Genomic DNA, 17,643 nt, shown 5'->3' on the forward strand with positions numbered 1-17,643 from the left:
ACACTAGCAGTGTTATTTTTCTCTTCTAAAAACAAACAGTAAACTTTCCTCTTTTCAAAAGTATTGTTCATCATATGGGAATATATGCACTTGATTGTGCTTGTATAACCTTTATCAGATTACTTACTATCTCAGGGCAGGGTAGGAGGGAAAAAACTTCACAAAAATGAAATGATGAAGCCTATATTTATAATTGGAAGAGTAAATAAAAAGAAAGAAAAAGTATTGTTAATGTTCTATTTGGATTTTTCAAAGTACCTATTTGGAAGTCTTGAGTCATAGCTTGATGCAGTGATATAGAGCCAGCTTTGGAGTCAGAAGTAGTAACTGGGTCTAATTCCTACATCTGACACATGTGTAAGTGAATTTTTAAAAAGCATCTTTTTTTCTCATGGGTTTTGAAGTATCTGAAGTCAAGTAACTGTTCCATTTTAGCAGGAGTCAGTTTCAGTTCTGTTTTTCTTTATTTTTGTCCTTTACATGTATTAATGCTTTTTTTAAAAAAGAAAAATAGCCTTTTGTTTTATATAACAAGTATCAAGTATTTTTAAATTAACTGTCCCTCCTGTTACCCTCATTGCTCAACTTTAAAATTACCCCCCAAAAAGAAAAATATAGTTCTTAGTACTTAGCTCCATAGCCTAACAAAATAAATTTCCATTTTATCCTTATCTGAGAAATATATATCTTTTTGAATTTACTTTAATCACGTTTCTATTTGAAGGCAAGCATTGTATTTCATCTTTAATCTTTCAAACTGGTGGTTTATTATCATGTTTATCAGAGTTGTAATCTTTTGGAGTGTTTTTCCATAATGTTTTCATTGCATAAATGCTCTATTTTTTCTCACTTAACTCTAAATCAGTTCATAAAGATTTCCCAGTTTCCTCAGAAACTTTTTGTTTTATCATTTTCCTACAATGCAACAGTATTTCATTATATCCAAATACCATAAGATGTTTAGCCATTTCCCAGTAGCTAAGGAGAACACCTCCCCTACCCCCCCCCCAGTTTCACCTTTTGATAACAACAAAAAAGTGATATTGATGCTTTTTTCAAGAATGTTTTTCTTTATCACTTTTCTGATATATAGGACACTTGTAATAGTAACCCTACACCCTAAAAAAAAATCAGTCTAAAGTAGACATGCAAAAGTACTATGGTTGACAAGTCATTAAAAGTAATTTTGAAAAGACAGAGGAGAGTTTATTTTTCTACTGTTTAGGAAATAACTAGTTTTGGAAGAAAGTTATTTTAAAATAGTAGAAAATGAAATAATTTTACTAAAGTCAGTGAAAAGATGTTGATAAATAAAAAAAATGAATCTAAAAGATGGCTATTAGAAAAACAATTCTAAATTTAACAGAATCTATCAGATAAGTCTATTTAACACATGCCAAATAGAGGTGGTACTTTTTTTTTTTAGGTTTTTGCAAGGCAAATGGTGTTAAGTGGCTTGCCCAAGGCCACACAGCTAGGCAATTATTAAGTGTCCGAGACCACATTTGAACCCAGGTACTCCTGACTCCAGGGCCTGTGCTTCATCTGCTGTACCACCTAGCCATCCTGGGGTTGTACTCTTGAAAAAGACCTTTAAAGGGAAAATATCAGTATTCACTGGAAAATAATTTCATGAAATTAATGTACTAAAATATATATTTACTGTGAAACTTTTTTTTTTTGATACTTCTCAGTCTTCCTTGCCATCAGAAGAATCAGTAAAGGACCATGCCATAGCAGGCCGAGTAGTAGCTGGTCAGATCTTCCTTGAATCCGAAGAGCCAGAATTAGAATCCCCTGCCAAAGAGAACAACTTCAAGAACCAAGACAGAGATGTTGAAAGTATTATAGAAGACTCTAGCTCTCTAGAGATGCCAAATCTAGAAAACAAGGACTTGGAAGAAAGTGAGGATGTATTGAAATCAGGTACTGTGTTGTATCCTTCAGAGTTTCCTGATATGAAAAGCAGAATTGATTTGCTTACATTTTAAAGGAAAGATAGAAGAATATTTACTGTTTTTGCTAAAAGTGAAAAGGAAAGAGCACAGAACTTGGGCTCAAGAAACTAATTTGGATCTCAGTTTTGAATGTCTAACCTTTTGGAAAGAAAACTCAGCTAAGCAATATACTCTTAGTGAATTAATTTATTTATTATTTCCTAAACACAGGCTATGCTTTTCCATCTCCACACATTTACTCATCCTGCTCGAGAATGCCCTCCCTCTCATACCACCTTCTATCTGTTTTTCCTAGTCCAGTTTACACAGCATTTCTTTCATGAAATTTTCCTTGTAATATTATCCCTTTTTAAAAAAATTATTCATATTAAAGTACATATATATATATATATATATATATATATATATATATAGTCATTAAAAGCAATGTTGAAATCAGGTAGAAGAAACTGAACTAATAACCTCTCCTTCCTCCAAAGCTCCATATCACTTCTACTCTTTCTTAATCATTTTACACAGTCTATAAACAATATAATTACTTATGTATGCCTGCCTTAGTACATAGAAAGTATTCAATAAAAATTGAGTTGATAAATCTAGGTAAAATGTATAAGGCATTTTGAAAACCTTAAGGCATATTGTAAATATCAGCTGCTATAATCATTATTTTCAATATTATTATTATTAGGCTAAAATGTAATTACATTATGTTCATAGCCTTTGGTCTTATTTTCTTTTTCTTAAGAACATCCCTTGTGATCAGTTGTGACTTTTCTAGGAAATATGCATTGTGATCTTGATTGGTCATAAGTTTACCTAAACCTCAGCTTCTCATGGTCATTTTGTCAAAATGTTGTTGTTGATGAAACATTTTTAAGCACTTCTTTTTTTACAGAAGACTATCTTAGGTACTAGGGCAGGTAAAAAAAATAAAGACTAGTTCTGTCAAGGAATTTATAATCTAGTGGTGGTGGTGATAGGGAAACTACATCTTCATCATTATTATCACCCTAACTGACCTTATAAAATGCTTCTTATAATATACCTGCAGCCATTATCTCATTTGACTCTCAAAATTACATTTTGCAATAGAACAGGTATTGTTATTTCCATTTGACATATTTGTGTGGTAATTAATGTATATCAAATTTAAAAGGTTTGCAAAGCATTATATAAATGTTAACTAGTATTGTCATTTTACTGAGGAAACTGAGATTAAGAAAGATTAATTTTGTTGCCCGTGGTCATAGAGTAAGTGTCAGAGACAGGATGATAATTCCTACTTCAAGTCCTGTGCTCTTTACACTACATACTCACATTTAAAAATAAATTTTGGTATTTAAGGCATTAATGAATAAAAAAGGTACAAAATGTTATGTAAGGTAAGGTCTAAGCAAGGAAAGATAATTTCTGATTGGCTAGGAAAGAAGGAAAGATAGTTCAGGGAAAATTTCCAGGGAGAAAATAGTGTTTGTGCTAGAGCTAAAGAATAGGTAAAATCTTTTTTTTTTGCTTCATTTTATTTTATTTTTAAATTAATTTATTTTTAAAATACAAACTTTTTTGTCCTTTTTTAAGTTCTAAATTCTCTCCATTCCCTCACCCTTTCTCCCCCAATTAATGAAAAGGCAAGAAAAACAAAACCTGAGGAATAGGTAGGCTCTCAATAGGTATAAATATATAAGACCATGAGGGGCGGCTAGGTGGCGTAGTGAATAAAGCACTGGCCCTGGAGTCAGGAGTACCTGGGTTCAAATCTGATCTTAGACACTTAATAATTACCTAGCTGTGTGGCCTTGGGCAAGCCACTTAACCCCATCTGCCTTGCAAAATATATACATACATATATATATATATATATATATATATATATATATATATATATATATATATATATATATATATAAGACCATAAAAAAAAAAAATGGGGCAGCAAGAAAAAATGTGGGACTTATTTCAATGTCTGAATAATTGTTGCTGCTTTGGTTCTCTTAGCATTATCAGTTCACTTAAGGTGATTGTTGTTCCACAAACATAATTAAACCTGACTTGGAATCTTGATCTTGAGAATATAGTTTCTTATTATTTCTTAAGACCTTGAAACTCATCAAAATAACAGAGCACTTATTGCATTTTTCTTTGCCTCAGTATTATTATTACTACTCTTTTGATATTTCAAGGTGTGGATATTTCTTCCATCAATGCAAATCCAAGCCTATCTATAATTTAATAGCTAGACTTCAGAATTACTTCATTTGTCACTTTATAGCCAATCTGGTAATAACTTTTCCAAATTTGGTTAAGTTTGTCCTCAACTGATGGACATGCAATTTATCTGAAGGCTATACCCAAAACAAGCAAGCAAATACAACCCTTTCTAGCTTAGTAGGATTCTCCAAAGCTTGAGTTTTGCTGGCATAACTTTCAGGAGCTCCTAACCACAATTGTGTCATGATGAGGCATTGTACTGTTAATTTAATGGAGAATTATCACTATTATTATTAATAAGAATACTTTATTTCTGTAATAAGAATTGCATTTTATTTTCAGTACTAAATTATAAGGTGGTTGCAGGAGGCAATAATTTGTCCTTTGAACTAAATTAATTTCCAAATGAGAATGCAAAAACCGGCTATTACTCTATAGTAAATGTAAAGTTTTATCATCAATCTAGCGCTCGTATGCACCTTGAGATCCAGCTTGCCTAATTCTCTCGTTTTACAGATGAGGAAACTAAAGTCTGGAGAGGAGAAATAACTTTCTCATAGACAAATTAATAAATGTTAGAAATAAGATCATCCATCCATTAATGCATTTGCTGCAAAATCCTAAGAATTTTGTTCTAAGAATCTATAATTTTATTATTTTCAGACTAAAAGTTAGTCTATAAATAATAAGCATTTATTCAGTGACTACTTCATACCAGGTACTTTTCTAACCATGGATGATAGAAAGAAAGATAAAAGACAAGTCTCTGACTTCAAGGAGCTCACTCAAAGGGCCCCCTTCTAGCCTTCATTTTCCCATACACCTATGCGTGTTGAATCCCTAAGTTTGTAGTCTGTACCTTTTCATATTGAAGCTCCTGGCTTGTTATGATATATCTTGAATGAAGTATCCATGTGAAAATCCATGACAGGGGTCATGCAGGAAGGAGCTGAGGTGTTATCAGTCATTAAGCATTTATGAGATACCTACTAAAGGGGCAGCTAGGTGGCACAGTGGATAGAGCACTGACTCTGGAGTCAGGAGTACCTGAGTTCAAATCCTGCTTCAGACACTTAATAATTACCTAGCTCTATGGCCTTGGGCAAGCCACTTAACCCCATTGCCTTGCAAAAACTTAAAAAAAAAACAAAAAAGAAAGAGATACCTACTAAAGCCCAGACACAGTGTTAAACATTGTATATACAAAGAAAAGCAAAAGACAGTCCCTTCTCTTAGGAGACAATACATAATTACATAAAAGCCATGTTTAAATCTAATTAGAAAGATTCAGATATATATATATATGCCTATTTGTATTTTATACAATTATCTTCAGTTGGACTTATCTTACATTGGAATTATCAAGGAAGGGATAAACATTAAGGGGGAGAGGAGGCAGTCACTAAAGGTCAAAAATAGAATTTTAGCTAGGGATCTGAAAGAAACTAGAAGGTGAAGATGAGGAAGAGCATTTCAGGCATGGAAGATAGTCAGGAGGGGGAGTGGCAAATAAATGTATTTGCATTTATAAAATCACAAGTATATCAATGCAAAGTCACTCCAAATCAGGGACTTTTCTCAACTACTATGATTAAAGGTAATTGTTTTTAAATACCAGATAGACTCTTAGTCTATAACTTGACTTATTTCCATCATGTTATTATATGATTAGGAGTTATGGATTGAACCTGTAATTTACTTGACATTGGGAACTCCCAGATGAGGAATTTCCCTCTACTGATGCCTGTCAGCCCCTTTTCTGTGACTTAGAGTCTTTTGAGTGATTTAGTCTTACTCAGGATCACATAACTAAAAGGTTTCAGAAATGGGATTTGAACCCAGATCTTTCCCACCCCAAGTCTAGTTCTATCTACCATACCACATGCAATTTTATTCTTAAGAAAGTCAATGTAAAGGTTTAACCATCTGATAAATATTTTTTTCCAAACTCCATGTTAAGAGTTTAAAGATTATATATTCAGAAATAGATTTGGGGTTGGAAGGAGTCTTGGCCAGAGGGATTATTAATTTTATCTGACTGATCTCTGAAGCATTTGTTAAGCACCAAAAAAGACATAAGAGAATAAATATTTTTAAAAAGTCACAAATACAGAGGAGTGAAGTTCCAGGTAGTTAGAGAGGGCCCTTGCAAGTAAGGAAAGAAATAGACAGGAATGGATTGGCTGCAGTCTGCAGTGTTGGAAGGAATAAACTTGCCAATGAAATCATAGATTCAGGGGAGTATTAGAGTATAGGAATATAAACACTGGTAGGGCTGAAGACTTCCAGTCAAAGTGAAGATTATAATTCAGAAGTCCTTTCAATTTCCTTCATCACAAAGCTACAAAAAGCACTCAACAAAAGCATTATTCTGGTTACAGAGTTTCAGTACAATAGCTGATAGACTACTTTGATTTTCTGATCTGTTTTCAGTGACACAGAGATTAAAACCTCTTCTACATTGCTTAAAATTCCTGTTCTCTCAGGTAAATGAACTGGCTACAACTAAAGGGTGACTTTTCCATTTAAGTGCTGGTTTAAAAGAGATTGAGATTTCCCTGAAAATAAAATTAGCCTGACAGTAGGAGACTAGAAGAACATAAACAATTGCCAACAAAATCATCATTATGCAAAAAGTTTAAGGGCAAATAGAAGAATATATAATGACTGTCTAGGAGACCTTTCTTTTAGACTAGCTCTCACCTAAAATTCTAGGGTTATTGTTTTTTTTTAACATGAATTTTTAAAGCACAAAGATCAAATCCTTTAATGCTATCTCTATCAAAAACAAACGAAAAGTTCCTTTGACTAGCCTGTGGTCTTTTTCAGCAAGATATATTGTATTAAATTTCTCCAAGGTCAGGGGCAGTTAGGACAATGGATAGAGCACCAACCCTGGAGTCAGGAGTACCTGAGTTCAAATGTGGCCTCAGACATTTAATAATTACCTAGCTGTGTGGTCTTGGGCAAGCCACCTAACCCTATTGTCTTGCAAAAAAAAAACCCCAAAACCTAAAAAAATAAATTTCTCCAAGGTCTACCCTTTTATTCTCACTAAATTTGCTGGACTTTTTTTTTTTTGCCTTGAGCATATAGGCCATTGTTTTCATTTTTGTGACTGCAATAACATAGATGAGAGGTAGGATGCCTTAGTGGATAAAGAACTGGCTTCAGAATCAGGAAGACTTTAGTTTAAATCCTGATTTTCATATGAGGATTTATGACTCTCGGCAAATCCCTTAACTTTTCAGGGTTTCAGACAAATGTCTTAAATCTATATAAGTTACTGATCTGCATTGGTAGAGTTAATTCCTTCATCAAGGAACTTCTTGTACCAGTGAAATCATATTCCCTGATTAAATAAAAAGGGAAATTAGAGTTAGAACTGAGCTCCCTTCAGGGGAAATCTTGGTCTTCTAGGTTAGGTTAGATGTTTTTTTTTAGTTCTTCCTAAAAAAAGTATATTTGAGTCATACAAATGCATTATTTCAGTTTAGTTCTTAAATTTTTGTGTGCCAGAACCTAGAGCCTTCTTGAACAATTCTCAGTTAGCCTTTTGCTGAAAAGTAATTTGACATTCCAGCAATTTCCACTGCACCTGTATCTTTTCCCAAGAGATTTCTGTCACATTTTCACAATTAATGTTAAGCCTCTATTTGCTCTTAGCTTTTTTTTATTTATTTTAAGCATAATTTCTTTTTCTAAGGGTAAATTATTCTTGCTTTACTAAGTACTATAAAATTTCATCATTAAATTGATCCCCCTTTTTTTATGCCTAATAGTAATGTTATGCATCTGAGTGAGTTAGGTATTCTCTAGTTGTGTGCATGTAGAAGTGCAGTGAGACTTTAGTTAACCAGCATAGTTAGAAAATGGATGTTATAGTTAATTGTTAATTAAAGAGGGGAGGGAAAAGTATTAATTTTTTTCTTCACTTAGTTAAAACTGAAAAGGACAATTTCATAAATGTGAGGAATATGGGGGTGTTTGGTTCCACCGGAATGTGAAGGGACAATTGTTAGTTTACATTACAAAGACTGGGGTCTACCCATATTTTTGCCTATGGGCAGGTACCTGAGTTAAGACAAAAGATTTATCCTCAATCTGATCAAAACCTGAAATTAGGTTAAAGTCTGCCCCACCTAGTTCTGAGCTTAATCTAGGGTCTTCACCCTTCTCCTTTGCACATGCTCAAGGAGATAGCTGTTCTTGCTCTTTTATATAATGAGTTGGACAGTGAAAATTTATGGGGATTAATGTATCAATTAGATTGTGACCCCTGACAATGATTGGTACAAAGGGGGAGGAACCAAGCCTTTCAAAGTGCATATAACACCTAGCAATTCTGGATTTTGGTGCCTCTCTCCCCTTGAGAGAGGTGTGCCATTTATTAAAATGTCTTAATAAAAAAAATTTTAATCACTCTGGACTAAGTATTCACAAACCATTTATAACAATGAAAGTATGGGCTTACAAACCCAAGCTATATAGTTTGCTTCCTATAACAAATTCTTACCACATTTTACATATATTTAAAAATCTAATTTTTTAAATCAATTTAAATCAATTTAAAATCAATTTAAAAATCTAATTTTTAAATCAATAAGTGACAGGAACAGCAAATTATGTGCTCATAGAATGTAATTCTGGCAAAATGTGAAATGTTTTTTGTTTTAGTTTTTTGCAAGGCAAATGGAGTTAAGTGGCTTGCCCAAGGCCACACAGCTAGGTAATCACTAAGTGTCTGAGGTCAAATTTGAATTCAGGTATTCCTGACTCCAGGGCCAGTACTCTATCCACTGCACCACCTAGCTGTCTCCTAAGGATCCTTTTTTGCTGGGACTTCTGAAACTTTTTTTGTCATTAGACTTCAAATAATAGAGAGCTGAAAACTTGGATTTCTAGAATCTCTAATGCCTGCAAATTGTCCTAGGAAAAATTCTTGTTATTTGAGGTCTGTAGTTATTTGTGATGTAAGCAAATAAGATTTTACAATGTATTGGCTCCTCCAAAGCATTTTGGAATTAATTACTCCACTGCATTTACTGATCTTCTACAATGAATTCAACTTCCAAAGTTCTATTATATCTCCAAGGAATGTACAGAAAGATCTAGTCCTGACTAATATTTAAGAATATTAAGGATATTTTCTCTTATTAAAAGTAAAGACAAAGTCTTTACTTTTAATAAGAGAAAATATCTTTGTCATATTATTTATTGAAGAATTACTCACTGTTGCAGGAACCTCTCCAGGTTATGCATTGAATATTTTTTATTCTCTTTTAAAGATCTGGATAAACTGTGCTACATTTAAAATTAATTTGTACTACAGGTTTTTTTTTAAATATCATTTAACATTTCCTATTGTATCCCCCTGCTTTACTCTTCCTGAGTGCTGTCCTTTATAATAAAGAATTAAAAAAGAGAGAAGAATAAAACAATTTAACAGTGTTTTATAACAAAATTGAAATTGTCTTATACAATAATAATGACCCAAACAATAGTTCCCCATCTCTGGTAAAAAAAAAAGGCAGGAATAAGTGATATTCTTTGGAGGCAAGGTGGTCATTATATAATTTCACAGCATCTAGTTTCTATTACTTTGTTGTTCTATTTCCATTACTATAGTCATTGTGAATATTATTTTCCTGGCTGTTTACTTTGCATCAAGTTCATATAAGTTTTCATATGTTCCTCTGTATTCATAATTTCCTTGTCTGTTATATTCATGTGCCCCCCTTACTTAGCAATTCCCCAGTTGTTGAGAATCTACTTTGTATTCAGTTCTTTGCTATTACAAAATAATGCTGTCTTTTGGTGCCTATGGAGCTTTTCTTTGTGACATTAATTTCTATAAGAGATAAACCTGCTAGTAGAATACCTAGGTCAGAGGATATAAACAGTTTGGACAATCATCAAAATAATTCCAAATTGCATTTCAGAATAGTTGGATTATTTCACAATTCCTTCAAAACATTATACCCATTTTTTTCATAATTGCAATCATGACTTAGGTAATTCCTTCAGATTTCTAGGAAGTGAGTATTTCCTCAAGTGTATGGCATAGATTTGAAAGAGTCAACATTTTTTCTTTGTAAAAAAATCTAATAAAAGGGGAGAATAGGGATCCTTGCTATTTTTAAAGTCATGCAAAGCAGTTTTGCACCTGCTTTTACTATTTTAAGAGCTGTTTCAAACCCATCCAAAAATTCTAGTTTCATATAATGTAACAGTCTGGTTATATATGGCTTCAGGTGATGCAATTTATATTAGATAGATTATAGAGTATCAAAAAGTTTTTAAACATGTTGTAATATTAAGATGAGGGAAAGTATAACTTTAGACTGTACCTGGACTGATTGTTTAAAAGCTGAAACTTCTCTACGGAACTTTTTTTTGTTAACTGTTTTCTGAATAACTAGGCATGTTACTAGAATGGAAACACTTGTTTTCAGTCACTTAACTTCTCTAAGTGTATAGGAATAAGTACAGAAGAAAGTTGCCATTAAGGAAGAAGAGATGCAAAACTATCCTAAAATGAATGACTATAGGAATATTTAACATTAGAAAAGATAATTGCCTACAAAATATTAAGGGTTGTTAAATAAAAAGAGAGCTTCAGAGATCAGAACTAGTATCAATGAATAATCCTAAAATGAAATGGACTGTTTTGGGAGATAGTGAATTTCTTACCCCTGGAACTTTTTAACTATATGATTGCTTTTGGGAGATGTTGAGAGGTTTCATTTTTTAGGTAAAGATTAGATTAGATCGCTTCTGACCAATTTATTTAACTCTTAACAGTCTATAATTCCATATAAATCCTCAAAAGGAAAATAACTACTTTTTTTAAGATTAAAAGTTATAATAGTTTCTAGCATAGCAATTTCCATTTGTAGATTATAACACTCATCTGTTGTTAATTGCCCCAAGAAAACATTATCATAAGAATTATAATTCTATAATTATAATAATTCACTATATTTTTAAATCTTTACCTTATAGTACTTATCTTCAAACTATGTGATTCATAACATTATCACTTTTAAAAATTATGTTAATCACTGTATTAGGATAATGATGATCACTTATTACACTATGTAGTAAAAAAAGTAGAATTTATTGTTGCTAAGCTGCTTTTCTTGGAGCAAGTGGGGAAGTTACAATATTAATTTCTCAAATTTACTTTCATTCCAAATTTCTATGCTATTTATGGTGTTGTCGGCTTTCAGATACTCTGCTAAACCAAATTTGAAATAAATACCATTGGTAAACTGAGGCATTGAAGTATGTTATTAATAACATTCTGTAAATGAAACCAAAGGCTTAAATAAATTGTAGCTAAGTAGGATGAGAACTCGTAGATTCTCCTTAGAGAGGCAAATAAAACAGTTGATAAAGTTGGTTTCATTATATGTATACATCATAATTATTAGAGTTGGAAGGGACCTTAGGACTTAACCCAACTCCATGAATTCCACTAAAACATTTCCACAAACCTATAATTCAGTCTTTATCTCCAGAGGCAGCCCATTCTACTAAATAGCTTTAGTTAATAGGAAGTTTCTTCCTTTAATTCTAATTCCTTCTTCTAATAATGTTCTGAAGACCTTACAATTTAATCCTTGATAGTAATGACATACTTCAATGTTGTCTGTGATCTTGATTTGAGATTGAAGCTTATCCATACCTTCTGATCTTATGTAATTCTTTTCTGTATGTCTCCATAAACCTGCTACGGGGGCATTGATGTTTGAGCTTTCATCTAGGTGCTTTTTCAATAATTTCTAAATATAGTGTAGCACATGGATTGTTTAACTATTATCTTTTAGTCTCACTATATGACTGTCCTATTTCTTTTTCTCTTGAATTTTTCCTTGATGATAACATTTAAACTACTTTGTATATCTATGCATTATGCTTCTTATATCCTATCATGTTGCATACACCCATGGTCCATCTTTCTATTGCCCTTTATGTTATCAGTAATTTAAATTCTTCAGAGATTATGGTGATCCATGTTTAAAAGCCATACAACATCGCTGGAGAATTTTAATGTAAAGGTAAGGTTTTGTGTCAAGGAGCAGCTTAGAATCAAATAAGGTACTGCATGATTTCCCAGTTGCAGCTAACCTGTTCTCTTCCTCCTTTTCATTCTGGGCCTGCTTTATTATCCATCTGCAGTGTCTGTCTAAGACAACTACTGATGGACCAAGTGAACTTTCCATCCAGGTCTATATCATAGTTTGAACAAAAAGTATTTCTTATCCTTTCAAGTTTTTCCCATTTAGATTGTTAGATTGATCTCTCATGAATGGTCATGAATTTCCTTAAAGAGGCCTTATAATATTTGATAATAGAGAAATTCTGTTAAAATGACATGAAGGTGACTCTGACTTTTGGAAGATTCTACCAGTAGAGTATAAGCCTTGGAAAGTTCTGCCAAGTTGAAGAACCTTCAAGTAGAGTCCTTGTCATAGACTTATTCTGTTAAAGACCATCCCAGATAATTATGGAGAAGGTTATCACTAGTAAATTGATCAATCAGTAAAAAAGAACTCTAATCACAGTAGCTCATGAACAAAAGACAATGACCCAGAGCCCTGAATGACCTCTTTCTGCTTCTTCATTGGCAGTGGCAGAATACTGAACAGAGCCATGCTAAGAATAACACAATTATTATATAGTATTTATAAATGTTAATTTAAATGTTTATTCTTCAAACGTGGAATCTTTGTCCAGTGACAAATTCATTAGTAGATTGAGATATTGAACCATGTTATTATTAACATACTTGCTGTAAATGAAACCAAAGGCTTAAATAAATTGCAGCTAAGTAGGATGATGATTCATAGGTTCTCCTTAGGCAAATAAAATATTTGTTAAATTTGGTTTCATCATAAATATTTGAAGTATTATTCATTATGAGAACAAGCAAAAAGACCACTTGTACAGTTTATACATCAATATCTACTTCACAGACATTTTGTGAGGTAGGTACTTCAGGTGAAATGATTTATATGAGGGAAATATTCTATCAACATCAAAGCAGCAAGTGCAGCCTAGGACTTCAAAGTTTGAAGGCAATAGTTTTTTCCAGTATATCATAGTAGAATTATTTAATTTCCTGGTTGATCCAGTACAGAATAATGTTATGCAATATTAAGAGGAAAATCTACTCTGTATATATGACTAGATTAATAAGTAATTAAATATTAAAAGCAAAGCATAATATCAAATGAAATGAACTGAAAACTAACTTCCATTTCCTTATTCAGTTTCTGTAAATAAAATGATGTAACAGTGATTTCTGTCTTAAGAATCTGGTTTTTTTTGGGGGGGGCTGCTCAAGCATTGAAAAAACTAGGATAAATGAACATATATTTGATTTAAAGAGAAGGCTCCTATTTACTCTGTGAGAGAAAAAACTGGCTTTATGACTCTTAAGCTGAGTCTTTTGAATTAGTTCAAGTGATGTATGTAAAATGCTTTGTAATACCTTAAAGTGCTAATTAAATATCTATTACTGCTATTTTTTATAGTAATAATAATTAAAAGGTCATGTAGTACCTTGATATTGTAATCAGGTTCTCTGGATTTATATCCCTCTGCTACTTTCCTCATCTGTCAAATAAAAGGTTAAGCCTGGATAACATCTGATGTCCCTTCTTGCTCTAAATCTATAATTCTCTGATCTCTCCAATCTTTAGTTTCCTCATCTAAAAAATGACAACAATGATAGTTGTATTTCATGGGGTTATTGTAAGGATCAAATTAAATAATATATGTAAAGTACAGACAGCAAAGTGTAAAAGAGGTCATCTAGCTGAATATGTGTCAGAATAGTAATCTTATATAAACATCCAAGTGTTCCTTTTCTAATGGCAGACTTAAGAGTATGATATAAATGAGACTTTATTAAAATTAGAGTGATCTGATGAGATGCTGCCTGGAGAGGTAGTAGGTTCCAATTTATTGGAGATATGGAAGCAGAACCTGGATGATAATTGTTATATGGGGGGTGGGGTTCAGGGATGAATTGCAGTTGTTAGTTAGACTGTAGTATGGATGAAGGGAAGTAATGTACATTAAAGCTGGAAAGGTAAATTAAAAGCAAGTTGTAAAGAACTGTCAAACTTTGGTTAATATTATGATGCAATCAGGCCTTGTTTTAGAATGGGACATAGGTTCTTGACTAAGAGAGCAATAAATTCTCAAGGGTATTGAGATGTTGGGATTATAGATGTATGAGTAGTGAGGGGAATCAGATGTAAGAGAGGTTGAGGTTGAATTGAAAAAAAATTGGCAATTGGCAGAAAGTGGATAATAATAGCTTGAGGGCATGATAAGGTTTAGTGTGGGTTTTAAAGGTGGGGAAGACTTGAACAAGTTAGTAGGAAGCAAGGAAAGGGCTAGGAGTTAGTGAAATAGAAATTAGAAAGAGAAGAAAGGAATGATTGTGGACACAGTTTGTAGAACACCAGATTTTCCTGATTTCTCACTCAGCACTCTACCCACCCCACCACTAATTGCCTCAACATAGGAAACGTAAGGAAAACATCAGGAGAGATGGAGAAATAGGCTGTAATCTGATAACATTTCTGAGTTCTTGATCATGAAAGTAGAATTCTTGTGGGTGAGAGCAAGATCAAGAGTAGTTATCCCTTTATGAAACTGAGATTGGGAGTGGGGAAAATTGAGGAACTGAGAGAGCACAGCATTTGAGGTAATATATGTATGATGCAGTCATCTTGTATAAGGTCAGAAGATGGAATAGAGAGAAAGGCTGTGAGTCAATTCCTGAGGAAGGAGAAAGAATAAAGCTAGTAGAAAACTGCAGCCATAACCTGGATTGGGAGAGAAATTTGGAGAGAATGAATTTCAAAGGGGGAGAGGTAGCTGAGGGATGATGGTAGAAGGGTGGAGGAAGAACTGTCAGTCTTCATCCTTCTAGCCATCTTGAGCAATGGTCCTATCCATTTTTTCACTCTCCTCTTCCCCCTCACACCCAATTTGTAGTTTTCCTTAGCAGCCTTCAGGCATTGTGAACGTTAGGACTTCTGACAATATTTCTATAAGACTGCCTTATTTTTGTGTTCATCTTGTTATTTGCCTTAGCTTCATCTTCTGTACTTATCATCTGCACATTTGATATTTATGGTTGATGAGCTCTCCATGCATTTTGATCTTTTCTAACAACACCCCCCCCCTTTTCATCTGAATTGTTTACCTTTCTGTATTCAAAGTTTTATTCTTAAGAATTTCCCATCCCTCCTGGACTAATTTCCCCTAAAAAATTTTAGACCATAGAATCTTATCCTTCTTTTGAACTCTTTGAAATCAGTTTTTCCCAAATATTAGACATATGTATCAGTGTATTTCCTTTTCTTTCCGACAAATGTTAAGAATCCCCTCTCCCAAGGATTCACTATTTCCACTTCAACCTTCCCCATTTCATTTTGCATATGAGGAAACTGAGTCTAATAGGGTTAAGTGACTTGTCCAGAGTCACACAGCTAGCAAGTTTCTGAGACCTAGTTTAAACTCGGGAGGATAAGTCTTCCTGACTCCAGGTCTAGGGTGCTATCTTCTGTACCACCTAGCTGACCCTTCTCTTAATATAATTGATATTAAATGGTTCTGTCTGAGTATTGAATGTTTTATTTATAATTGGGGGAGGGAAGGAGTTGCTTTTTCAACTAATGCATTTTTTTTCAGTGAGAATGATAGTACTTGTTATATAAACTTTGTAATTTTTTTCTTTCCAGCTTTGACTGCCATTGAAGGTACAGCAGATGGGGAGCCCTGTCACTTTCCCTTCCTCTTCCTTGAGAAGGAATATGCTGAATGTACATCAGATGGGAGGGAAGATGGCAGGCTTTGGTGTGCCACAACCTATGACTACAAAACAGATGAAAAGTGGGGCTTTTGTGAAAGTAAGTATATTTTCAGAGACCAGGTTAAGAAATTCCTTGTTTTAGTGAAGTTTTGAAATTTTTTCCTTCTTACACCCTTTTCTTCTCCCTTTCTTCAATTTTGGTTATTTTAAAAATTTGTTATTTCAATTTATTCTTTCTTCTTCAGTCTCTCTCTCTCTCTCTCTCTCTCTCTCTCTCTCTCTCTCTCTCTCACACACACACACACACACACACACACACATTCAAAATCTCCTCTGATCCCTGAACCAAAAAAGAAAAAAGGAAACTCAACCCCTATTAACAAATATATATGAATAGCATTTATCACTTCTCTGCCAAAAGGTGGGTCAACTTGGGACATTACTGTCCTCTGGAATTATGGTTGATCATTGTATTGATTCAGATTCTTAAGTCTTTTCAAAGTTAGTTTGTCTTTACAGAACTGTTGCATAAATTATTCTCCTGGTTTTGCTCACTTCGTTCTTTATAAATTCATACAAATCTTTCCTGGTTTCTCTACAAATGTCCCTTTCATCATTTCTTATGACACACTAAAATCTATTAAAATTCATAAACTGTAATTTGTTTAGCCACTTCCCAATTTATCTTGTTAGTCATATTTATTAAATCATATATTGTATATATGAGTCCTTATCATTTGATGGTGTGGAGAGGACAAGGAGGAAATTAAACCTAGTTCAAAAAGTTTGTACAATTTAGTAAATTTGGAAACATAATTTAAAAGTTTTCCAGAGTAGTTGGTACAGTTTACAGTTCTACCAGTATTCCACCAGTATGTTTGTCTTTCTGCAACCCCTCCAAGAGTTGTCATCTTTTTTTGTCATCTTTGCCAATCTGATAGGTATGAGGTAGAATCTCAGAATAATATTAATTTGCATTTCTCTAATTTTTAATGCTTTGGAGCACTTTGTCATGGTAATTATTAAAAAGAATTTCTTCTTTTGGGAGCTTAATTCTTCACATCCTTTGATAATTTATTAATTGGAGAAATTCTGACTAAGAAATGGCTTTTTTAATTGACTATTTTCAGAGTATGCCTAATGCTTATCCCAATGTTTGTTAAATTGAATTAAAATATATAGAACAAATGTCCCACTTCCTCCATCTTCCAATTATGCTATTAGTATGCAACTAATTTACCATAATTTTAGGAAGTTTGAAATGCATAGTCTCTTAACATTTAGTTTTCTTGGATTTTTCAAATTAAAACTATATTCTCATTTTGCCAACTATATTTCATTTGGCCTCCCTCGCTCTACCCAAATACATTCCAAAATTAAGTCAGGTAAAGATCCTATTGGCATAGTAAAAGAGATGTCTTGGTATCTCTAGCCATAAAAGATATTAAATATTATTACAAATTGATATTTAGATTAAAACAGAAATCACTTTTAACGTATGTGACTTACTCTATTTTTAGCGGAAGAACAGGCTCATAAGAGACGACAGATGCTGGAAGCAGAAGCTGTTTATCAGGCTGGGATGAAAATTCTCAATGAAAGCAGTAAAAAGACCCAAAAGAAGGAGTAAGTGGTTTT

At 33.1% G+C, this 17,643-nt stretch overlaps 1 protein-coding gene across 1 annotated transcript in view; it reads left to right on the plus strand.

The window, feature by feature from the left end:
- SEL1L (SEL1L adaptor subunit of SYVN1 ubiquitin ligase) overlaps window positions 1-17,643 on the plus strand; it is a 71,693-nt gene that overhangs the window by 13,139 nt on the left and 40,911 nt on the right. Inside the window, exons 3-5 of the mRNA XM_074235588.1 lie at window positions 1,695-1,926; window positions 15,935-16,102; window positions 17,526-17,631. Of these exons, the coding sequence (XP_074091689.1) occupies window positions 1,695-1,926; window positions 15,935-16,102; window positions 17,526-17,631 (506 nt within the window). The remainder of the gene's footprint in view (window positions 1-1,694; window positions 1,927-15,934; window positions 16,103-17,525; window positions 17,632-17,643) is intronic.

Source organism: Macrotis lagotis, chromosome 4 (assembly GCF_037893015.1).
Source record: "Macrotis lagotis isolate mMagLag1 chromosome 4, bilby.v1.9.chrom.fasta, whole genome shotgun sequence".
In the NCBI taxonomy this organism is placed as follows: domain Eukaryota; kingdom Metazoa; phylum Chordata; class Mammalia; order Peramelemorphia; family Peramelidae; genus Macrotis; species Macrotis lagotis.